Below are 27613 nucleotides of genomic sequence, written 5' to 3'. Positions count from 1 at the left end.
TAAATAAATAATTAATTAAAATTATCCATTTTTGAAGTCAGCAAACACAGTCAGAACCGGCGAATGTTAAATTAATTCTAATTCTAATTTATAACTTTATCTTTGCACTGAGAGCGGAAAATTAATGTTTTGTATATTTGTTATATAATATTTTATTCAATAGGCAAAGGGTTTGCAAGCGGCGACCGTTTCATTATTCTAATGTCTGTGGTGGGCGTTGTCTAGCTAGGCCAGGTGTTGCGAAGTAAATGTAAATATTTTATTGTGGAGGTACAAACAACGCCTGAGAGATCAATAAAATTTGTTTGTTCTGTAAAATGCTCTCCGCTGTGTGGTTTATAGATTGTGTACATGAATTATTCAAATATTCCAATGGAAGATACCCAGCCAGTCCATTTGTTTCGATGTCTCGCTTGATGAAACGTGCCGTTTACAATTTTCGTGCTAAATATGAAAATGATTTTTAACGATAATATTTCAATATTGAATTATGATGTTATTCTAAGAAGTAATTTTATATTCTTTGTGTTATTAATATAGCGTCAACATCTTTCAGTACATATAGAGAAAGGGCAAAATATTGACTAAGAAAAAGTTTAATGTATTGCAATTATAAATTGAAAAATTAATGCTGGAATATTATTAAAAATTTAAAAGCTTGCCTTATAAGTATATAAGGTATGCCTGTAATATTTGTTTCGTTTTTTTAACAGGCTTAGTGAGGTCGTAATTTATATATTCTGTAAAGAGACAGTACTATATGGTACATTTAGAAATGAGAGAGATTTGTTTGAAAAAAATTATTTGTTATTCATATTATACTACAGCATTACATATAATTTCATATACAGCGATTTATAAAATTTCAAACTTTTGAAGGATCGTCCTCGTTGTCATCCTAAAAATGATATTAGACAAATATAATTTTTTTTTTTTAAAAGGGCAATAGATCTCATTTAAATATTTAGACTTTAATTAGTTGATTTTACTATTTTGCAATTTTGGTGAAAAACCTAGTTAAAGCATAAGAAGATTAGAGAAGCTTATTCGATTTTTTTCAGACAGTCTAAAAATCAAAACATATATAGGTTATGTATTTTCTTTCTAACGACAACTTGGAAGTTAAAAACGGTCACTTTGACATATATAAATAGAAACTTTTTTACCTTAGGACTTTTTTCTCTGTGGAAGGTAGAAAAACATTATTTATAAAGCAAAAACTTTTGGCATCTGGTTACTAGAGACATTCCAACTTTCAATGTAAGTCACCCTCCAATTACTTACTAAAATGTTATATATTGGGTTTTTAAAATGTTTTACATTTATAAAGCTATTTATGTGCAGATATGTATAAAGGAATTGCTCATTATGAATTACATATAGTTGCGCTTAATGAAAGCATCCATAATTAATATTAACAACTAAGGTTTACTTGTAGAAGAAATTTAATCGATCGTTCGAGATATTGTGATAGTTATATTTTATTCATTATTCTTGTGTCCGCTCCTACCTTTATACATTTTATCATGTCTCTGGTACTACTTTATGCAGTAAAAAGAGAGCAATCGTTGTCTTAACAAAAATGTTGATTAATTTTGATGAGAAAATTGTTTTGGTAGTAGAATTTATTCGCTTGCCTATAAACTTCTTTATACATTCCTAGTTCAAAGAGTTACGTGAATTTCAGGTCGTATAGCTTTGAACATCATAAATGTGATCAAAATGTTAGTCCATTAATAATATTTGGTGTTCCAACTTTTCGGAAACTCGTTTTCCTCATTTAAACGTACCGAATACTGCATTATGCATTTTACTAACGAACGCGTGATTCAAAGCTACAGACACAAAAGTAGGATAAATAACTTAAAATGTGTAGGGTTTCACATTACTTCTTAAAAACTTTACGAAGAAATCCAATACTCTTATTAAACATATTTGTAATCTTTTGAAAGATGGTTATTTATTTCAACATCTCATAAATTTAGGCGAGAAAATTTAGTATACATCTCCTATTTATTATATACTAGTTTTTATCTGTAGTTTTGTCCTCGTGGAATTCAGAATTTAGTTCATGTAGAAACGGTCAAAGTGTGATAAAACAATAGATATAATAAGTAATCGGCAACAACGTCTATAGTCGTTGCCACCTGACTACATACAAAATACAACTGTTCTGCCGCCCGGAAACTATACGGCACTCTGGTACAAATAATAACCTATGTTTTATCCTGATGACTAAGCTGTATTACTATGTACTATGTATATGTACTATGTATGTACTGTAAAGATTGATTAAATCCGTTAAGTAGTTTTGGTGTGAAGGTGAACGAAACATCTATACATTTTTATAAACTGTGACATTTATTAAAATTCTCTATTCGTTTGTCATACTGCATTTTATTTTCTGAATGACATTTCTGTTCGCAAATAATTATATATGGAAATTTGAAGTGAAGTCCAATGAGCTAAATCTTATGTTGTCATATAAACAATTTGGTATAAATAAGAGAAATGTTTATTATAAAAAAAAACTTTAATTTTAACGTTTTAAGGGAACTTTGTATAGAGAAGTTGTTAATAAACGAAATTGTGAACAATAACATAAAATGAAATTAAATATTGATGAATAAAAGCTTCTCTTTTAAAAGTGACCAAAAAAATACGTACAACGGGCATACATACAAAAACGAGAAAAATTAATACATTCACTTCTATATAAACATAGTCTTTTTGGAAAATTTTTAAGTATTAATAATTATATTAAAACTCAATTATAAAGCGTTTAATTTTAGTAACAAACACAATATTAAATTCTTGACGAAGAAAATATGTCTTGCATTGATAATAACATACATTCAAAATTGTGATGCAAGGACTAGGTAGAAGCCTAAATTGAACTACCTCAGGCATGGCTGAAAATGAGGCCGTCGGAGTATAATAACTATTTAGGGAGTTATAGACTTTGAAGAGCAAAAATGCGTTTAATATTTCGATGAAAATGTTTAAATTTTAAAGTTTTTCATATATCATCAATGAGGACATCATATTTTTTAATCAAAACGAAATAATAATGAAAGAATATTTTCAAAAATGTATATTATATTATGTTAATTTGATACAAGGTTTAAATATATAATCGATAAAATTTATTTACATATTTCACCTCGAATTATTCAATTAATGGAGTATTTTCTATTCGTCGTTAGTTTTAGATTAGTAGTTATGTCCAAGAAAAAGTTATCATTGTTATGTCGTCAGATCCTACATTTCATTATGTTGGTGATTGACTGACTCACAGACTGGCTGGGTAACCGAAAGAGTAAGTATAAGTATACATATTAATAGAAAATAAAGATTAAAATCTACTCTTACACTACCTAGAAATATAAGCTAAGTTTTAAAATTTTTTTGTATCGAAGCAAACGTAACAGTAATTATCAAATCACATTGAATATGCTATTTGATTACTAAACAAATGATGTCATAAAATACCTAGATGATAAATTATATATAACAACGAGCTTGTGAAGTCATATCAAACGGAATGGCTCTTTATTACTAAAAGTCATTCGAATGGTTCATTCATTGTGAACAAGTTCAGTCTACTATATATATTTTTCTTATATTTATAAATTGATATCATTGAGCCAACTGAATTGTTTTATTATTTCGTATCTTTCTATGTACGTATAATCATTATACTTTCTCTTTCAACTGTGTTTATTTGATTTCCATCATAATATACATGGAAGCGTACATGAGTAAGTAAATTTTATATTCTATTCGGTGCGATAAAATGAAATGGTCAAGTAGTTTCTTTTCAATTCTGCAATATTGACGTCAATCTTCATAGGCCAAAGAGGATGTAAACAATTTCACATACAATTGCTTCATTCTCGTTTTGTTGAAGTGAATCAACGATTTTCGTTCATTGCAAGATAGCTACGCTTTTGTTTGTTTTATTTACCTCTATTTTGAAATGACATTTCACGTTAAAAGCAAAAGTATACAATAACAAAATCATTACTGAATTAAAATTACGTTTAATTATTGTATAATTTAATTAATAGCATTATATTAGACCTGTCCGAGTTTGATAAAACAGAAAAGTTATTTGTTGGAAAGCCCCAATTAAGGGCGAAGCTTTCTGGACTTAATCCAATAAACCTACTCATTTAGTGAATGAATGAAAGGTAAATAATTTTAGGGCACCGAACGGAGAATTGCGCGACAGAATCTCGTTTCAACTGAAGGGTTACGCAAAACATAAAATGTATTTGCCTGTTTGCTTTAGAATTGATTAAACAATCTAAAGCAGAATCCAGAACAGTGTACGATAAAACGCTACGGATTTTAATGTTATTAGTTTAGTTAACAGTTTCTACTAATTTTGAATTCTGCTCAGCCCCTTCGGAATATGAGCTATCCATTATTTCCCATTTTAGATAAGTAGAACAATCATAGAACGCGTAACAATAATATCTAAATGACATCAAAGTTTATAAAAGTTTTAAAATTTATAAAGTGATGTAGTGTTAGGGATGGTTTCCGTTTGATAAATATAAGATAATTAACTATACAGAACACACTTTGTTAGTGGCTCCTATATCTGAAGCAGATATTATATCAATATTCTCCAGCCATTAGAAGGTAATGAAAGCTTAGTTTGGAATAATGAGACGATCTACAGGTAATTAAATATATTTATGATTTTTTTTTGATAATACTATTAAAATTTTACGAATTAAAGCTTTATATTTTTTATTGAAACTCAATACTAGAAACTTGCTATGGATAGTCGCTTTCACAGTACTACTTATTATCATGAATTTATTATACTTATGTATGAAACATTTCCAAGACGATTATGACCTGCATTTAATTGTAATTTATTTCATTTGAAGTTATTATTTTTAAATTTTTATGAAACTATTTGGAATAATAAAAAGATGTAAGAAATACATAAAATATTTTATTAACACTAAGTTTACAAAGCTATTTTTTTATAAAATAATTAATATGCGCTTATTTAAGTTTTATTTAAATGGCTTGTAAGTATCGGAAGTTGCTGTGCATGAATAGCCGACAACTCTACAAGGAATAATATTTAAAGACATATTTGCGTGGGGACTCAAGCGCATTTCCCGCTTTCCCTTATTTCCCTTGGGACAAGCCGACTTATAGAGGATAAGTTGTGCCCGATATTTTTAGTGTGGAATAATAAACCAGCATTTTATTATTTGTTGTGACCTAAAATAAATTTTCCATCTCTCTCATTTTGATATTTTTTTTATGTAAATTATTTCATTTTAAATCGTAATAAGTATTTAAAAATACATTTTGGTATATTACAAAATTACAAATTTTAAAATAATCTCATTAAGCAAGCCAGAAAAAATTTACTATTATATTTAGGTACACACACATACAGACATATATATGTAAATTTTCGACTTTTTCAATTGCTGTATTGAAAAATTGTTAAAGATCTTATATAGATCGTAGAATTCAGAAGAAATAAATTTTTTTTTTTTATTATATCTCAGTATAATTTAGGAAAGTTATAGAAAAGGGTCAGCTTAAATGCAGAATTTACAATAACTTAAAAGATTTTACCAAAGATAATTTAGTTGGCAAAGTAGCGTGGCGCCGTGACCTCGATACTCTAATTAAAATAATAATATCATAGTCATTGCTATAATCTTCTAAACTTTTATATACAAATAACGTCACTTATAAAAACACATTAAAATTAAAGAATGTATAAAGGTTAAATATATATTTTTCACTAATTGAATAAATTTTTTTCCATCCAAATAATCTTATACACAAAAATGTAAATTACGAGAGCGCTATCTCTTATAACCGCGTTACTTAGAAAAGGTGTATTTCATTACAGATTCATAATGTTCGCTTAGACGTGTGTAAGTAATCCAATGTAGGGTGAAGTTCAGCTAATAAGATTAAAAGTGTCTAGTACCACAATAAAATTAAGGAAGCACAAAAGAGAATGAGCTATATGAATGTGTAATGACTTTCCCAGATGTTAGTCGTTAAACATAATTTTGGAGTTGATAATGAAGTCGGTAGACAGAGAATTGTTTTCATATGTTATAGCTTTGACAATTAAATAACGTTCTCTTTATCAATAATAATAATAATAATAGGAATAAATTAAAAATAAAATTATTGTTTCCCGACAGATTATTCCGAAATTTTGCTTTAACATTTCATTAAGATTTTAGTGAAATAATTACAGAATAAAAATATGTGTTTATATATTTTTTATTTTATTTGTTAGTTTAATATTAATAAGTGTATGATCTTGTTTGTTTATGGATAGCAATGAAGTGTTCTAGTATGCTTGGAGGTACATATAATTGAAGCGTCTCATTGTTTGCTTGTATTTAAGCCAACAAATGCTCCTATTACGTGAGACACGTAATGTCGTGTGTCAGTAAATGTCAAATTTAATTAACACTGTTATTCGAAGTCCAATGTTAAATACGAAAATGGTTTATATTGAAAGTCTGGTCACAGAGATAACATTAAATTCCGCTAAAAGATGTTTAGGCATTTTCAAATTGCTTTAACTTCAAAAAAAAAAAAAACTATATAAAATGTTTAAAAGTTCAAAGTTATGTTAAACGATCCTTCAAATTTAGTTTACTTAGTTTAGAGAATAAGAAAAAAAGAATAAATTCAATAATTATTTATTTGCTTTAAATATTACAAAAATCCTAATGTTATCGTTGGATTATAATAAAATTTTCAACTGCATATAGTTGGTCTTATGCTACATAAGCCAAGTGTAGGCGATTTTTGCGTACATGTGTGTTTAATTCCTTCTGTGACGGGTAACTCATACGGGCCTCATTAAATAGCTTGCATAAAAGATCTTTTACATGTCATATAGAAAAAAAAATACAAGAAAAAAAAACTTTTGCATATTATAAATTATCTCTAACAAAATAACAAAGTTTAATTAAAGAAAAAATAAAGCAGTGAATAAAAACGGAATTACGTAAATAAAGAGCCAGCAATATAAAAACTATGTAAATGTATTACTAATATTATTTTACTTTAATATCTACGCTTCTGATACATTATGGCGTAATACATCGCTAAAAATCAAAATTACATATCAATTTTGTATTAAGTTTTGATAATTTAAGTCTATTTATATTAATGATTGGGGAAACGTCATCTGAACCAAATGGAAAGTAATACGTATTATATATTCTTTTGTAAAAAAAAATAGAAGAAGTATTAAACGTTAAAGTTTTATTGTCAATGTTGGAACGGTGTCGTAATTTTAATCATTTTAATTGATGCTTGCGGCAGTCATGCATGATGAAATCCAGGAAGCTCCGCAAATAACCTTTAGCATCATGGAAATAGATAATACAAAACGGGGGCCACTGACTTCACAAGTCTTTTAAGACCGTGTTAAACATTGGCAGTAAAATATTATGCTACTCAAAGTTACCTTCTAATGTTAATTGAACATAATAAAGGACATTTTCTTAAAACATTCATGTTCAATCTATTGTTCGTAACAGTAAAAAAAATATAATATGGTATAGATCTAAGTCGGAGGGTTTTTTAAAATATGTTGTGACGATCTCATCATTAAAGTGTTGAAATTGCAATAATAAATCAAACGGGATAGTAACGACCTGATATAAGAATCAATATATAATTAATTATAAAGACATGCCTTCCCAAAAACTCATGAAATATGTTTATGCGATAAAAACAGTCAAAACACTGTTCTTAAATTACTATAATATATGCATACAAAGCTAGGTACATAATTATATTAATTTAATAAAAAAAATCTAGGCTTCAAATATATATATGTGATTAATGAAATATGTATGTTAAAACTTTGTGTATTTATAAATAATTTTCAATTTAACATGCATTTGAATGATATTAGAAAGTTGTTAATGACTCTATCTTATCTTAAACTATGCAGCTTTTATCATGGAAACGTATTTAGAATGGATGTTAAGCTAAAATTATATTACCCATCACATCTAGACTGCGCGGGAACATTAGCGGAGGACTTCAAACTAATCAAGAACACGGGGCTCGTTCAGTACGTGTGTACGATGTTGGTAATTTATTAGCGTTTATTCCCATATAGCAATCTGTATGGAATGCCGTTCTATTACGCAGACTCCGTCGAGATCACTCTGCCAGTGAGCTTTGGGAGTAGACACGGCACGGACGCTCTACACTACTTGGTCATTTGCTAAACTATATCGTTGGAGCGAGCGCGCATTTGAAAACGTTGTGTTACAAAAGTTGTACCACTATTCCTTTGGATTAATATAAGTTTATTGTGTGTGACGTCATGGAATTTCATCTGAGATTTCTCTACTTTTTCTTCATGGTAAGTTTGATTTTAAATGCTGGAAAACTTTTTATCTTATATTTATGAAATTGTTGCAACAATAACAATTGCGTTTAGAAATTGTAGTCATAAAAAAGATAATTACTTTTAGGTTTTTATTGTTATCAATCTTTAAAATGTGCTGTATTCTGATTTTACTAAATTATCCTACGAAAAATATATTCTCAGTTAGTTTGTAAGAGAATCTGTCATATATTTTAAAAGATAATTATTTGGACTCACATCAAAAAAGTACGATAAATATATATATAATACTGATAGAGAATATTTCGGAAAACAATAATCCGATCTCAGCTCAGATATATCAAATAACTTACCCTTTATTTCTATTTCTATACAGAAAACCCTCTCAATTTATTTAGCTTATTCGCTTATAAGCAATGAATACCAATCAATAGTCCGTTCGGAGGCGTTTGTGGATATTTCAAAATCGACGAGCTCAGTCGCTCAACACTCTACTGCGGTCGTTTATCTCTTGAGAAGGATAAGCACCATTTGTTAGACCTTGACGAAAACACCAAGGATATATTTTATGAAAGCTTTTCGGATATTTTTATTAGAACCAAAGCTTATTTTTTATAAAATTAACATTATTTTTACTTTTAACAGGACTAAAAAAGAACAATCAAGACATAATTATCGATATCAATGATAGTCAGTTCTTGGAAATAATTTTAAGATAGTTTCTCCATTTACTTCATATTATAGTCACGTTATTAAAGAAATAAGTAATTGATTGCCCAAAGTTAATCAATCCTTTATTTTAAACCGGAGGTCTTGAAAGGCAATTTTGTCGCAAAAGTTTCTTCAAAGTTATTATTGTTTCTCCAGCTTCAATAGTAAAGATTACATTTAGGATTCGCAAATTACTTCTTGGGGAGATACTTATGGATTTGTAAATTTTACAAATACAGCCATTTAAAGTAGATTCTTCATGTAATAATTAAATGTATTAAAATATTTTATTGTATTTTATATGTTCACAGAAGTTATGAATTATGTATTTCGTATTATTGTAAAGATATAAAATCAAATTAATTAATAACATGATTTTACCACAGGCATATTTGTTTTTATCCCAGAATATGTTTCTTTACATTAAACATAAACCGGACATTACTTGTTTATATTATTTCTATTTATAATAGATATTATTACGTAACATTAATTAATATTTTATCACAACGTTCTCAGCTTTTTTAATATGAAATAGGAAAATCAAAGACTTTTTTTATAAAAATTCCCGGTGTTCTAAAAAACAATCATGGTTTTATTATTTAGTCTTAAAGAAACAGATTTTATGAACTTCAAAGACACGATGTGACTAATTGATATTTTTATTCAGTGTTATATCGATTGTCTTTTTTAATAATTTGCTTAAAAAATAATAATAAAAAATATATATATTTTCTTTCCTCTCATTATTGCTAGACTGTATAACAAAATTATCAATTGTTTTGAAGAGCGCCTTTTGTAGCAGTCTGATGTGAAGTTACTGTTTCCCATTATCGCTTGTTGCGCGAGTGCCACCTCCAAATCTGTTGCCGGCACTGGGATTATGGAGATTTAAAAAGTAAAAAAGGATTCAAAAGAAATAAGACTTGGGGAAATGAAAAGAAGAAAAAAATTTGGGTCCTTGGAACTCGCTTGTTATAAAAAATGCAGCTGTTCTACCTATATAATTTCGGGTTTAGTAAGACAATGGCACTATTCAAAAGAACCTGAATTGAGATGCAGTTTTTTAGACTACAGCCTAGCATAGCTGTAGTCAAAAAACTACTACTACTGTTAAAAGTTGAGTGTCAATAACATAATTTTATAATAAATGATATAATTGAAAAACTATTAAGGAAATCATTATAATGTGCTATTGAACTAAAGTTGCCAAAAAATAATTAGTTTTTATATAACAAAATTGGTACTTCTGAGAATTCGGAATTATGTACTTAAGCGTCTAGAATTGCTTTTCCGTAGATATCGCTGGTTACTCAAAATAACGAGCGTATTCTAGACTTTTAAAACTCTCTGCAAATTGAAATGCAATCTTCAAATGACATATAAGATATCCTTTCTATGAGATTCGTGGTCCTTTACTAAGTTTGAAATTCGATAGGTCATCCGATATTTGCGTGTCATACAACGATCTTGTGCGGAAGTTGTCCTCATTTATATTGCTGCTATAATGTAATCAGTAATTGGGGCACTACATCCATAATGGAAGACCGTTGAAATAAATTGTGCAACTTGCTTAAATTAGATTGTACGTATCCCACTTTGAATGTTTAAAGCGCACGGTTTTAATTAATATAATATTATTTATATTATAAATTTTAAGTTTTATATATAAATCTTAAACTTTAAAATGCAGCGTTTGTTTGAAATTGCAATGAGATTGCATGTTTTTCGTAATGTTTTTATAGAATTGATAAACAAACATTTCAAATTCCTATCTTGTTGAAATTTTAAAACTATTTTTTCTGTTTTAATGGTAAGGCGCTTATTGAGGTTAATATTTTTGTATTACATTTATAATACAATTTTTTTTTCTATCAGCGCCATTAACCACTCGTTACATTTTTCTAAAAATATAATAAATGACAAAAGTATGTTTATACTAGTTTGCTGTATTATAGACTATGAATTAGCGAAACATAAGTATCAGCTACAAGAAAATATTAATATTTTTTTAATTTACCCATCATACTACGGGACAGCAAAAAGTAAATCAAGTTTTTTTTTCGATCTTTTAAATGAGTCTATTGTTATGCAGTTTCATAACGTTTAAACTTTTGCGTTATTCGCTTTTATTCTAAAGTCAAACCAAACTATAAAAACAAGTTAAATAAAAGAAAGAGTAACTCTGTGCGCCTTACATTACAACTTGAAAATGGCGGACTTTAAAGTTTTAAAAGAATATTTTTGTTACAATACTCGGAGTTCATGAGTCTGATTAAATGTACTCTGGCGTGAATAATTATGAACGGTTCTAAAGAGAATCGAGATTAAACTTCAATAAGGTAAAGTTCAATTCATTTTTAAAATTACACTTTTGTATAATTTTTAAAGTTGTATTAATATTCATCTTTAATATCTTCTGCATGCTACGTGCTTCAACTACAATCAGCAAGTTCTGCCGAAATATACTTATACATATATATATATACATATATAATATATTTATATAATGTATATATAAAGTTTATTTTGATTTTAATACAAATTAATAAAGGTATGAATACACAATTACTACTCAAAATTTATTTTCAGACATCTAATTTTAATATTTATTTTTCAGTTCATCTTTTTGTTTTCTTATTTAACCATATATTAAAATTTCTGTCAGTTACTTCTAACACATAGTACTTTAGGAATGTTATCTAATAGTTTCATTTTTTAATTCTAAGATTTCATTATTCTTTTATAGTTGCACGTTTTGATAAAAAATAATTATTGAAATCAAGTACACATCAAAGTATATTTATCCTTTTTACTTAAATTTGGCTGGTTCTCAAAATTATTGTGGAACTTTTATGGAAGATGAGTACAATATCATTACTTATGGAATTATTACACACAATAACTTCTCAATTATTAACTATCATTAACATTTTAAATAAAAATTACCACATCATTAAAATATGTATTATCAGCAATTGTCATTCAGACAGTTATGTGTTCTCATCGGTATAGAAGCAATAGAATAGAACAAAAACCTCCCGTGTGGATATTCAGTTAATTATTCATATGCTGGATAATATACTAGTACTTATCATTGAAATACAGTCTGAAATACAGTCAGTCTTAATAATATCTGTATGTAGTAGACATTTAATTGGTCTACATTTGCCCGTAGATTATGGGCAGATATTTAATATGCCTCAGGACTCAAGGGACGGGCCATTTGTCAATGTAATCATCTTTTCATGGGTCTGAGTACTATCAGAGGAATAGCATTAAGATAAGACGTTCCTCGAGGAAGATTTGACTACCGAGATTTTTTTTTGATATTCTTTGAAATATGAAGTTAATTCATATTAATTCTATTTAATGAAAATATTACTGAAATTGTTATATTGTTAGACGATACAACATATGGTTATATAGTCTATACATGTGAATACATTTGCTGTAATGCATAAAAATATTGCTTAATTTTTTAGAACGTAATGTAAATCTAATTTATTCTATAATTTTAAAGCCGACCCACATAAAAAGTATTAAGACTTCCCTTATTTACAAGTTTTTCGTGTAAATAAAAACCTGAAAAACTCCAAGTGTGACAATTTATAGCCCAAAGCTTAAGAAACCTCGACTTGTCTTAGTTGATCGGCGACGACGTTTCGTGGTAAACAAAGCTTTGTCTTAGCAACTCTGGAGTATACAACAAATACTCAAAGAAGTGTCATTCTTGCTACTGAGCCTTCGTTGACCCAGAAACCATTTTAAGTGGGTTATTCGTGTTCATTTAGCATAAAGTAAATATTAAGAACGCCCTCAAACAGGACGTAGTATTTGCGTTTAAGTTATTGTTTAATTAAAATTAGTTTTGCATGTTTCGTACCACTATTCATAGTAATTACTTTTGAAAAACATTCGCTTTTTATAAAGCGTGTTAAGATCGCTTATTATTTTTTACAAAAATGTCGGTTAAATGTAAATTTTATGAGTGAGTTTTTTATTCATTTGTGTTATTTTTATACGCAGTAAATTTACCTTGTAAAGCGGACGTTCTCCGATAACAGATTAATAGTCTTAGATTACGTAGTCGCATGGATTAGACTCTGAAATAGAGTTTATTTTTTGATAATATGTACTTAAACTTCTATAAGTAAGTGATTCTGTGCTATATAATAAAGTCCTTGAGTTTAAAATTTTTTTAACATAAATTTTGTTATCCATCGAGTCTCATAAGGGAACCTGTAATGGCTTAATTAAATATTTTATATTAATTTATATATGAATTATTATAAGTTTATCAATTTTCTTAGAAACTAAAGATTCACGATTTAAACTTATTTTTAAAAATTGTACATAGACTTTGTTACATAACTTTTATTCATGATTATTAATAAATTTAATAAATTTTTTTATAATTACGATATATTATATGTATATAAATATATGTCAAGACTTGAATATATATCCCATATAATCAAGCCTTGCCTTTCAAATTTTTTTAATTAATATATGAATGCTAAAAACTATTTTTAATAAAACATACAATTTATATTTTATTGCCGTCAAAATAAAAGTGAATATGAATAAAGAATATTTTTATTTCAAACGGCAATGATATTGAAATTCTATTACGAAATGTATAAAAGTACATGGAAATAAAATTTCATGAACATATTATGACATATCAAAGAATTTTCTTAGATTAGAAATAATTCGAATAAAAATATGTTTTCAGATTTATTTTTTAACAGTGTAAAAGATTGCTTGATATTGATATAAACAACTTCGTGTATTGTTACGACAATATCCTGATACACTAAAATAAAAATTCATTATTTTTATAAAAAAGAAAGTTTGTTTAAAATGTGGCGTCATAGCCAAATTCATATACCGAATACATATACAGGAATATACATGGATACATTTATGAATTGAGCATTTTGATGTAAAAGTGACAGTAGGAAATTTTATTATGAACAAGCCTTATTTTTTGGTTCATTGACATGTTATATGTCCTTCAAATAAATACATATATGGCGAAATTTATATCAGAAAATTATAATTTGAAAACATTTGGTGATCGTGCTCTTTTAGAAGCAACTACTACAATTTGTATCAAGAGTTCAGAGAAAATAAATATTTTGTGTGAAATGAAGAAATTGGACGATAAATAAAAAAGTTTGAATATGTCAAATAAATTGCAAACAATATGGATAGAGATAATACTTGGATACGGATATTAGGACTCCAATGCAAATGGCAGAAATGTTGCATAAAAATTATGACATTCTGTTCCAAAGTTTAAATAGGGAACCAAAATTTGTTAAATGGGGGCATAGTTCATTTGATGAAAGACAGATTTACAATCGAAAAAAAACTTTGTAACATTTTGCTTTAGGAACACGAAAGAAACTCAAGCTTACATAAAACTATTACTATTTTAGTAATATTGATAAATTTATATCAAAATTACAAACAAACATTGAATTTAAGACGTCATTGATATAAAAAGAACCGAATAGGGCCAGAACAGAGACACTACAGAGTAGTATTGTTACAGCAAATGGCACCTTCAAGTGGCCACACATTGCCTATACAGGAAATTAAGTGTCTGATTGGTTTATTTCAAAAGACCAACATTTTTATTGTTGTGATATACCACATATTCACACATATATCTATAGACAAATCCACAGAAACATGATTTTTACGTGTAGAAAACCATGGTCACGGTGAATATTTGTTGTTTTAATACCATGAAAAAAAAAATTCATTACCACAAAAAAATGCTTTCTTCATTCTGGTATATTGAATTTCTATTTCAAATAAGAAAAATAAAGAATTTTCAATGAAGGCGGTATATAAATGAGCGACTTTTTTTCAGGTTTATAAAAATTTTACGCAGATTATTATAAACTGATATTTTGAACGTTTCTAAATTGTATAAGTTAAAAAATATTCTGGTATTAAGTGTATACTATTAACTTATATGAAGCGTAATAAATGTTGTCTATTTAACTGCCGTAATTTCAGATGATATAAGGCAGTTTTTGTAAATAAAGATATTTTTAGCTTAAATATATAAATGTATGATATACGAGTATACCAAGTGTATTATCTAACTTATAAAATACGTGAAATAAATGCCGCGTTTATGAATTTTTAAACACAGATAAAATAAATGTATGCAAAAAAAAATTTAACCCAAACATGTGGATATACAAAAATGAGAATCTAATTTATATACATATAAATGGGAATTGAAGATAACCAGCCTGTTGGTAATCTTTTTCCCACACAAGCTTTGTGCAAACTAACTGTTAGAGTTGAGTTTTGTTATAAAAGAACCTTCCATGCCTACCTCTTTTAAACTATTATATCCCATCCCTGTAGGAATTCTAGCAAATATGTTTCTATGTGCGACGGAAGCTTATGATCAGACGTGTTATTTGATTTTTGTGTTTGATGATAAAAAAAGTAATAATATCATGTTTGATAGAAACTGTTATTTTATGAGTTTAAATAAATAATCTATTTCTTAGAAATTGTGTTCTAAATAATATCTTTCTTAATTATCTGCGAATAAATTGTATGAGAAGAGGCTGACATAAACCTATTTATTGAACGCCAAGTACAAGAAAAAATTTCAAAGAAGTCTTATCGTTTTTAACATAAATAATCTGAATTTAAAGTACTTTCTTAAATTACTAAGCATATTCACTTGAATAAATTAAATAACATTAAATAACAGAATTCACTAAAGCATTTCCTGGTAAAATATATCTGCAGTAAGCCAATGAAAAGCAAATTTCATCTCGTATATAGCTGGCTTGACCAGTGTAGTGACACCGCTTCACAGAAGATTTTCATGAAGTTATCACTTGCCACTTTGTTTTCGTTTAGTTAGTTAGTTTAAAGGCTATTTTTAATCCTGCAGCTGTTTTAAATAATTTAGCAGCAATCACCCAACTTCTCATTAGTTAGATCATCTACTGGGAATAGTTAGTTAAAAAAGTAGATTTTTTTTAACTAACTATTCTTATTAAGATAAAAATTTCTTAAGCACTGTTATAGCTTTACTTAATATCCCTTGTTAATAGGAAGGGTTATGTTACCGATATAATTAAGATTACGGCGTTGTATTGTTACCTGCAAATATATTTGATTAATGGCAAGGAGTATATAAAAAAAGTGAAACTATAAAATAAACTCGTTTTCATTAATAATTAATTGATTAAATTAAATATGTAACCCGGAACATTAATAAGAAGAGTAACTGTGCATATCCACCCAGAAACAACGATTAATTAAGCCCCTTCCTAGCGGTACACTTAAATTAGAAAGCAACGCCGCGTTTCCTTTGTGTAATTATAGAGGTTTTAGAAACCCTTTGTTTAACGCTTTTAAGGAGAATCTGAGAGAATCAATTGTAAACGTCGAGAGTCGAGCCTAAAAATTAAAATCAATTGGAAGAAATCTTAGAAAACGAAGCTTTTGTAATTGTGAAAAAAAAAAAGATGCGAATAGAAATTATTTGTTAATGGTAAAAAGTAATTCAATATCCTTTTCTCAAATATTAGCATGAATGGCGCGAGGATTACATTTTGTATTAAATTAATCAATTTATTCAAAGAACGTCTCAAAATCGATTTTTAGAAATTAAGAAATAATTAAAATATATATAGCTTTTTGGAATGTTTTAGATTCAACGGATAGAAAAATTAAAAGCTCCGTGTGGGAAATGGTTCTAAAATAATGTGTAATGAACATGAGTATGTTTATTCGCTCACAAATTGTGAAATGTGGTATATACGCCTTCTTTATTACTATCCACATTCCAATACTGCGCGGAGAAGAACAACCACAATGCCCGAGTTTGGCGGAAAACCCAATTTGCCCGTGCTATAATTTTAAAGAGGGTACGTGCTTATATAACTTGACAAAAGTTAGAAACTTTCTCTTATGATATTTTTATTTTATATGAATTTGATTAAATTATGTTTTGATTGCAGGGTTATTTTTGGAATGTCCTAGTGCAACAGCCAGTGTTGTAAGAAATGTGTTATCCAAAATTAAAGGAACAATTCACTCTTTGTCAATATATGATTTGGAACGATCAACAACAGAATTGAAAGCTGACTTTTTTCCTATTCATGTGAAAATAAATAGTTTGCAGATAACCCAATCGGGTATAAATAGAATTGAACCAAACACCTTCCAAACTATCGACGAATCACTAACATCTTTAAGCATTATTGCTAGCAAGTTAAACGAAATTCCACACGATGCGTTGTTGGGACTGAAAAATATTGAAACGCTTGATTTTCAACTCAACAGTATTAAGAACATAGAAGAAAACACCTTTGAGAAGCTTAAATTAAAAAAGATAAATTTAAGAGGAAATAAAATAGCAAATATATCAGAAAATGCATTCCAGAGTTTAGAAGAAACTTTAGCCGAAATAGATATTACTGAAAATTTTCTTACTTTTTTTCCTTTAAAAGCTTTAGGTAATCTTAAAAATCTTACGAACGTAAGACTGGCTTGGAATAAAATAAGTTTAATTCCTGGCAATATTAATGTAACAGTACCAAACTTGGTTAGTTTAGATTTAAGTTCTAATTTATTTAACAAAATAGAAAAAAATTGGTTTAACAGTATGCCTCACATAAAAACACTAATATTTTTTAGTAACGAAATAAATTATATAGCGGAAGAAGCATTTTATTCACTAGAGAATTTAGAAATTATAGATTTAAGTAGAAATAAAATTGTAAATATTGAAAAAAACACGTTTCAGAGGACCGTTAATATCCGTTCGATAGATTTAAGTCACAATCATATTCATCATATAAAAGGTCTGTTTGCTAACCTTAAATTTCTGTCCGAAATTTTTCTATCCGAAAATAATATTCTGGAAATACCAGCAGATGCATTTTACAACACTTTGGCATTAAAGGTTTTAAATTTAGAACATAATGCTGTACAGGTAGTACGTCCAAAAAGTTTTGATTCTTTATACAATCTCACACAACTTCACATGGGAACAAATTTTTTAAAAATGCTTCCAAGTAAGATTTTTCAATATAATCGTAGACTCGAAATATTAAGTTTAGATAATAATTTACTTAGAGAATTAGATGATCTTATATTTGATAACCTTATTGCATTGAAGGAAATAAGATTGCAAAATAATGAACTGAGCCATGTCAGACGAAATATTTTCAATCCACTTCCTGAACTTTTGGAATTGCATCTACAAAATAATGCAATTCAAAATATTGAGTCTCATGCATTTATAACCCTGAAAAAACTTCAACATATTAATCTCCAAAGCAATAATCTGACTACAATTGGTGATATTTTTCCGAATCGCAATTCGTCATTGGTTTCTATACAATTGAGTTCCAATGTTCTGACTTTGTTAAAAAACACCTCCTTGAGAGGACAGCTTAATGTACAGATTATGTGGTTAAACCATAATAACATAAAATTATTAACATCCAACTTGTTTATAGATTTAGTAAATATACAAAGGTTGTATTTAAAAAATAATAGTATTATGTTTATTGAAGATAGAACGTTTATGCATCTAAAAAAGATAAAGTACTTAGATCTAAGTAATAATAGAATAAACAAAATTGGTAATGAAACTTTTTATAATCTTGAAACCTTAGAGGAACTTTATCTGAAACGTAATAAAATCCAACATATATCAAAAAATGCATTAATACATTTGGAAAAATTAAAAATATTGGACTTATCGGAAAATGAAATTGTAGTTTTTAACTTCAATATATCTACATTACCAATCAAACAAATCCGGATGAGTGATAATTCAATTACAACGATTGAGGGATCCCTGTTAAAGCTTTTACCAAATTTAAATGTTTTGGAATTTAAAATGAATATGTTGACAGGGGAGGATATTTTACAAATACAAACAGCGGGACTTAAGTCGCTTGTATTGTCTAATAATAATTTTACTCATATAGAGAACAATACATTTTCACACCTTTTATCACTGCAAGTGTTGACATTAGAATCATCAAACATATCTCAATTACCTTCTTCCACTTTTATCAAGAATCAAAACTTGTTACGACTCAATTTAGCTTATAACAACTTAAAAGATTTGCATAAAGACATATTTGCTTACACAACTATCTTGCAAGAACTAAATTTAAAAGGAAATCGTTTTTTCGATTTTCCGCATTTGGCTTTATTTAATATAACGTCTCTAGAAAATTTAAATTTATGTCATAATCACTTGCAGACAATAGATTTTTTTAAATTTGTCGGCTTGCAGAATTTAAGGAACTTAAATTTATGTAATAATCAGATTTCTATTCTTAATGGTTTTAAATCACCCATGCTTAAAAATCTAGTTACTTTAAATTTGAGTAATAATAAACTGACTTTTCTTCCACCAAATTTTCTGCAATATTCAACGGGATTAAAGGAAATAGATTTATCCTGTAATTTTTTCAAACATATTCCTAGTACCGGTCTATCTGAATCCGTGTTTCCAGCATTGACAGTTTTAAATGTTTCATCCAATTTTATAGAACAATTATTACAAACATATCCAATTAAGCTATTTCCTCTTCTAGAGGAACTAATTATTACAAATACTAATTTAACCATTATAACGAGTAAGGATTTCGAATATTTTCCATCATTAAAGAGATTGATTTTAAACCAAAATTTTATTACTCGATTATCACCAGGAGCTTTTCTGAAACTTCATAATCTGGAAATGTTAGACATCAGTCAAAACAAATTAGACAATATACCGAGAGAAAGGCTTCAAGGGCTATATTCAGCAAGACTGATAAATATTTCTCGAAATACAATAAGAGAAATAGAAGAGTTTACATCAGATCTACAGAATCTTCAGACGTTAGACTTATCAGCCAATCATATTACAAGAATAACTAAGGACGTTTTTAGAAATCTCCCCAGTCTTAGTGAACTTTACTTGAACGATAATTGGCTATCGACTATAACATCGGACGTATTTATAAAGTTAAAAAAATTGTCTCATATTGATTTGAGGAGAAATTATTTTGAAATAATTCAACTGAAAATGTTAACGAATCTGGAAACACAAATAAAAACAATAGCTTTTGATGGTAAGTGTCTATAGATTTTTCAATCGATACTTAATAAATAAATCAACCAATTTTAGGAATAAATTACAGAAATAACTTTTTATTATTTTGATAATTTATATTTCATGAATACTTATTTAAAAAAAGATATAAATATATAAGGATTAATAAATCAATAACGTGTTGATTTTATATTACAGAAAACCCTTTGACATGTAATTGTGAATCACAAGATCTTTGGAAATGGACTCAGGATCATCTGAAAATTGTTTTAGAAGGAAGCAGAAATTTACGTTGCGAATATCCAGAGGAGCTTCACGGAGTAAGCTTTATAGAGCTAACATCTCAAAAGCTCTGTGACATACCAATAATAAAGAGACTTGCTATACAAGATATTCAGACCTACTCGGTTTTAGTTTCTTGGCAAAGTCGCAACCAAAGTGGGTTAAATGGTTACCAAGTAGCTTACTATAAAGAACAGACGCCAAACGTTGTAAGTATTGAGATAAACTATTTAAATTCAATAATTATTGGTCTTTAAAAAAATATGTGAAATATGTTGATAATAAAATAATAATTTTTAAAATATAAACACTTCACACGTTGTACAGAATTTTAAAATTTTATGTGGTATTTATATTTTTAACTTATTGCATTGTGTTATATAGTATTATTTATATTAAAACTGCAGGCAAGACAAATTAATATGCCTGTCTGATAAATTATTTATAACTTTGATTTATGACATACATAGCAATTTAGAATCATTAGTTAATAAATTTTCAAATTCAGTAAAATATACATTTGTTTACGTTTGCTATATATATAAATCAATAATATTCTATTTTCACCAAAAAAATACCTTGCGAGTATTATTTAAATTTTTCATTAAATATATTTCTTATGCAATATACACAACATTGGCTGGTGACCTAGACTTTACCAGCGTTTTTAGATTAAAAACCTTTTGTTGGCGCAAGGAAACACACATAACTGGGATTATAAATATCTTTCTTGCTTAAATTTTTTTATAACTTTTTAATGAAGTCAGATATCTATACATATTTTAAAACTTAAAGATTATTTTCAAATATATTTAGTAGGTATGTCGGGCTAAGAGAACAATTGCAGACCTCTATCTTTTGGTTTACACAGATTAGAACACCTTTTTTACAAATAAACTTTCGCATACATACGATACATATAAAATTACAAAGCAGTCCGCTTAATTTTTAGAGGTACCAAGTTTTTTCTTATAAATAAACATATGAGATTATTGAAAACAATATTATATGTCTATTAAAATATCATGTTTACTTATAAAAGAAGAAATAAATACTGTAGAAATAAAGGAACAAAAAATTAAATTATTAAAAAAACACTTAATGAAATTATAGTTTATAATGTAATATCCCATTAGTTTGCTATCGTGTGTGCTACAATTCAATGATTCAAAACAGAGTTTATGTAAAACAAAAAGCAACACTCAGTATTACAGCAAACATTTGAATACAAAGGCTGTGCATCACTTCAATGGACCATAAAAAAATATTTATGTTTCTCGCCCGAGGTTATTCGGTAGAACCGCAAACCATTTAAATCTTCTATCAACAATGGTTTATACGACCGGCAAACTTTTCTAAAGCTGTACAAATATCATATTAAATAAGCGTGACGATATATGAAAGTGCATTGTTTGTTCCCAGATACGTGGTAAAGTTTTGAACGCTACAGCTCGGACTACCAGACTGAGTCATTTGACACCGGGAGCTCGTTATAACATTTGTGTTCTGGCATTAGGTGACTTTGGTAATATAGCAACTTCAGCCCTTTATGGCAAGACAACAACATCATTCACAGAACATTCTGGTGTGAATTTATACGGTGATGAGCAAGTTTTTACAAACTTGCGATCCTATATGAATAACACTCATACAAGCAAATGCACGAGTGTTACAACAATCGAAATATTTAGTGCGGCTTTAGATAGTCCTTTCTCTAACACGTACATGGGTATCACAGAACTGTTAACTAGAAGACTAAGTTTGGTTGTGGGTGGCTGTATAGGCCTCATTGTTTTTATAGTATTAGTGTCAGTTTTAGGATATATGAAAACAAAGAAAAGACCACCGTTACCAAAAACAGAGGTCCAACAGCCACCACAGTATATATCGTATGACAATTTCACTGCAACGAATATTGATGTTCAATCTACAGATATAGATATTAATACTATTTCAAACAATACACCGACACCGTTTAAACAGTGTGAGTAGATGTAAATTATATCTTATAATTACTATGCACAAATGCATTTAGGAATTATTGTAACGGGAATCTTCAAATAATCTACGATCACGATGTTTATTACATATTTTCTACTTTTTTTATAGGATATTTGTATTCAAAGCTATTATTACCTGAATAACGAATTTTGTGATAAGGTTTATATTTATTTTTTCTGATAACATCATTTTTTATTTTATGATAAGTCTGATCATGTAATACTATTATTAATTAATTTATAACAATATTATTTATAAACTGTACATTATAAAAATTATAAAATTTTATATTATTGTTAATCGGTTTTCTTATTAAATTTTTGAAACGTTAAACGTTACATACGCATTTATTACTTACTTTTTAATATTACTTACCAAATATTATTATATAGCCTTAAATGTAAATATAGATTGTGCCAAATTAGAAATGTATTTTAAATATATCAGTCATAGAAGTAATTATAGTCGATATTGCATTTATATTATGATGCAAAATAATAATAATAATAAAAAAATAGATTTAATAAGCTATGATTTAAGATGAAACAAAAAAATATCATACCTTAGTTTTATTTTAAATTGTAAAAGTTATTACATCATTACTGTTTTAAATAAGACCGGTCTGTTCATGATAAAAATGTAGTATTAATAATAAAATTTTGAAATATTACAATTCGTTTTTAATATCCTACATTTATTTGGTCCAGCACATTTCCTCTGTAGGTTCTGATTTACCAACAAGACTGCCAAAATATCTAATAAATTACTTAGCTATAAAACTGTAGCGTTTTTCTACCCGTACGTATACGTAACGTAGCATACAAGAAAAAAGAGGATTTTTTTTATTATCTAGAATTATTTTATAACTTTAAGACTGATTTTGAGTATCTCAATTGTTTTCATATATTTTAATTGTGTAACTTCATCTTACTTATGAAATTTATAGAGTCATATTTAAGTACATATTAAAGACCAAATGAAAATGCGACACGTCCTCTTATATTTTAACAGTTAAAAATATAATGAAACATTATTTTAACACAGACTTTAGTAAACCATACACCAATCCTTAAACTATTAGATGAATTAAATGAATTATTCAAAGCCTTCGACAGTAACCTCAGTTCATTTCTCAAGAGCTGCAATTTGCTTCACATCTAGATTTTAATCGTATTTACTAATGTAACAATGGAAACGTAGCTATTAATTTATATTTTTTGGTTAAAAATTACTAGCAAACAGAACTTAGAACAATTAAATTTATTTAAAATGATTATCCATTAAAAACATTATTCTACTTTTACTAGACATTTAATGATCGCTCTTAACAATAGTAAACTAAAAATATTTTTAATCATAATCATTTCTAAGTTCTATGAAATGCATTTAAAAGTAATTATACTTAAAAAAAAAATATCGAAAAAAACAACAACAGCACTCTTTTTAAGCGGTACTCTATCACAATTTTTATTTCTAGGAAAACAATTTTGTCTGTAATAAATTAAATGTGAATGGAAATAAGTAAAAATAATTAAAACTATCTGGTGAGTCAAAATATTTAAGATTGTTTTATTGACTTAAATAATAAAATCTGGTGTATTTAATACAAGATAACTAGACGAAGGAATAATAAACATTTTTAAATTTATTTACGAGGCCTTATTTAACACTAATAAGCTACTGCCTTATTATTATTAAAGAAGTAAATGACATACGTTTCAAGTTTTCAAGAAACAAACAAAAGTCGAAACAATCGAATGTACTTGCAAATTGCTCATCCGACTGCATTCCACCACCAGTTACAGTTGCATACGTATTAAAAGCTTTTTTATTTAATCCGTTCATTCATATATTCACAAACGATTTCAGACTTTTATTTAATAATATTAATAGTAAATAAAAAATCCTCATATTAACATTACAAAATATTTCAATCAACACGTCGATGTATGTGACATACATAATTTAAGCAAACAACTTCGCATTAAATACCTATAATGTCCGGACATACGAAAAATTTACGTAAATATTCGTTTGAATGTTTTGTATAAGTAAGACCACTAAATTTACCCTCGGAGAAATCGTAAAATAGGTAACATAAAGAAGACGGTCCCTTTCAATCATTAACGTTTATTCTAAGACATGTCCGATAAACTTCTGAAACAGGGTCAAATGCTTACCCGGATGTACAGTGGCAAGTTTTTACCAGCCATTGTTAAAGCTCAGACACCATGAATATCTCTTTGAAGTGAGTTGATATATTGTGTAACGAATGTTCGTATAAATGGCGCAACTACCGCAGATAAAATAAATATTTATGATGCTCCGCATATTGATTACAATTTTAAAATAAAAAAATGTAAATGTTTTTAAATATTTATTGTGAATACACTTTTGTTTTGTCTACGCAGTTCATTTATAAGTCACGTTCGTTATGGAATATGAGTTCCAATTAAAATGTTTTTCATCTCCGACCAGAAAGCTAATTGTGATAATTATTATACTTAAATAATACAACTACATCATAACTCAAATGTTATTAATAATAATATACTTTACAATTTTATATGTTGATGATAAATTTTTGAATTTTATATTTAAATCAGACATTTACCACCAAACCATTGTTCTGCTACCAATATCATTTCTATAACAAACGCTATCTTTAGTGGCATTGAGTTTGGTTGGATTCTTCTTGCCAAATTTCGGCTCATGCTGACAATATACACGTTAATTGTTTGTATACAATGGTTTGAAATACACAAACACAATAAAAGATATATCCAAAAACAGATAGCCTTTATAACCAAGTCTTGACATTGCTTTGATTTTCCTATAACATTATATTTCATTTAATCTTCCCCTTAACGTCTGTTGCTTATTCGGCTGTATTGTAATGTTATATTTGGTGCTGTTTGATAAATATGCTAAAGAAAGTCTTTTAACTGTAATAATAAGAAAATAAACATAATACTTTTGAAAAAAAAAAGGCTATAACTCTATAAAATCCATTTATTCTTCTCTATCTATCCTATTCTAGCGCCTATTACGGGCTTCAATATATTAAAGATAGTTGTTTTAGCATATAACCACTAACCAATGTTTTGTTCAGTAGTAAAGAATAATAGTTGTAGTAGTAATATAGTAGAAAGGCCATAATAAAATCTCAAAAATACGAAATATTTTGCCATAAATAATATCTTATATAGAATAATAAAGAATATCTTCCCATAATTGATGTTTACAGTACCACAAAATGTCTTGTCATCGGATAGGAATCTTTATATATCGACGAAGGTAAAAATGGGTCAAGTGTGCACTAATGACGTCAAGACACTCATTACACTATCTTAACAATAGTATTTTATGGAGATGGGTGTATTTCGGTTCGTAAAAATAATGAAATCCTGAGTATCTGACTACAATTATGTATGTAGTTGATAAGACTAATATACTACACATTTGCTAAATTAATTATAAATATAATGGTTTTTGCATGTAAGTTCTTGTAATTTTTGGGAAACCTTTCGCTGATCGTGGCCTCCACACATATAAATATTTCTTTTCTTAAGTAATTAAATTCATATTATTCACATAAATTGGTTATTTTGTCTTACATACTTTTCAAATATGTTCTTATGGTATATTGCTAAAAAATAACATTTAAATTTTAATCTTTTAATTTTTAATTTCATATTTCAAGCAATTAACTTTTTACCTAAGTTGGTTAATATACCGTGTACAGAAACCAGGAAAAATTGTGCCTCTAAAAAGGAACATTCTACAAGAATATACTATGCTTGGTTCTTTTATGTTTAATTGCCATCAATGATTTGCACTATGTGAACAACAACTGTAACAGTAAATATTGCACCTTTGTATATTTTTACTTTCAATTATCACAAAAAAGAAATAAAAGCCTCAGATTTTAATTCTATGTTTTTGCTTCTAGAGTTTACTTTCTTTTAAGGTAAATGACATATGACAAAATTTTGCAATCTTATTTAAAGTGTGTCACGAAACATCATATGAAAAAGAATTGCAATATCAGATTCTCGTGGAAACTACACGGAAATTTGACGTAAATTAAAAAAAGTCTATATGATTATGTCAGACATATAATTGTAAAATTTTGTTAAAGTTTTGTACTTTTTGCATGGAGAAGTAACAAATATTCACGTATATAACATTACGCCACATAATATTATTACATAACTATTTAAATAAAAACTTTATTACTCAGAATAACTGAATTGGGGAGTAATATTTCTTCAAAAGAAATTGTATTAATAGTAATATTAGACCTTTAGTGTTATACTTCATAATGTTCGCTTTTTATGAAACTAATTTATAACATCGGGCACGTATCGCATAAAGGCGAAGTACGTGTACGAATATTATGCAGGTTTAATTTGGCGGCCTTTTGTAAGAGAATGAATGTATAGTTATATCAAGTTGCCTGGCCTACATTACCTTTTGCGCTATTAAATTATTTTGTTGCTCATAAAACTTGAGCTAGAATGAATTGAAAGTACTACAGCTAAGATTTGCGTTTTTACTTTAATTTTTATGTAAATAAGCTGCTTATTAGAATACGAACTTATGTTTCTTGATAGTTAATAATTCAAGATTTCTTCGAAATATTAAATGGAATTTTTAATGACAAACATTTAATTAAAATACTCTTAAAATACGAAACCTTATTTATTGTCTTTATGAATTCCGTCAGTCATGTACAAAGGTTAACGATATATATTGAATTTTTGAGGTTCCTTTATTAAAGTTTTATAAGTTTATATAAATGAGGACATAAATAACAATACTGATATAAAAATTATGACATAAATAATTAAAATGTCCGAAAATTTATAGAACATTTTGACGACATGCAAAATTATAATAAATTAGTACAAATATTCAGATTTAAACAGAATATTTTATAAAGTAAGTTTTAACAATCACTTAGTTCTTGATTGAAATAAATTTATGTACTGACTATTATGCTTTATCGACAAAGAATAGGTTAAGAATATGTACCGTCAATACAAAATCAACATGTGTAACATATTTGCTTCTTATAGCTGGTAAATCAATTTTATTCCTGTTTTTATGTA

At 27.5% G+C, this 27613-nt stretch overlaps 1 protein-coding gene and 1 long non-coding RNA gene across 2 annotated transcripts in view; one reads left to right on the top strand and one right to left on the bottom strand.

Annotated features, from left to right (window-relative positions):
* LOC133318970 (uncharacterized) overlaps positions 1–8190 on the bottom strand; it is a 30890-nt gene extending 22700 nt beyond the window's left edge. Inside the window, exon 1 of the long non-coding RNA XR_009752688.1 lies at positions 8034–8190. This is a non-coding gene — a long non-coding RNA (uncharacterized LOC133318970). The remainder of the gene's footprint in view (positions 1–8033) is intronic.
* A 1-nt stretch (position 8191) lies between these two features.
* On the top strand, positions 8192–23138 carry LOC116766817 (protein artichoke). The gene is made up of 5 exons (XM_032656936.2): positions 8192–8401; positions 16804–17019; positions 17113–20235; positions 20415–20707; positions 21921–23138. The coding sequence occupies exons 2-5, from the start codon at positions 16863–16865 to the stop codon at positions 22488–22490; spliced, it is 4143 nt and encodes a 1380-aa protein (XP_032512827.2). The 5' UTR covers positions 8192–8401; positions 16804–16862; the 3' UTR covers positions 22491–23138.
* The last annotated feature ends 4475 nt before the right edge of the window (positions 23139–27613 follow it).

The sequence above is a fragment of the Danaus plexippus genome, chromosome 10 (assembly GCF_018135715.1).
Source record: "Danaus plexippus chromosome 10, MEX_DaPlex, whole genome shotgun sequence".
NCBI lineage: Eukaryota > Metazoa > Arthropoda > Insecta > Lepidoptera > Nymphalidae > Danaus > Danaus plexippus.
The sequence above is the reverse complement of the archived record's forward strand: the minus strand, read 5'-3'. Positions and strand labels throughout refer to the sequence as shown.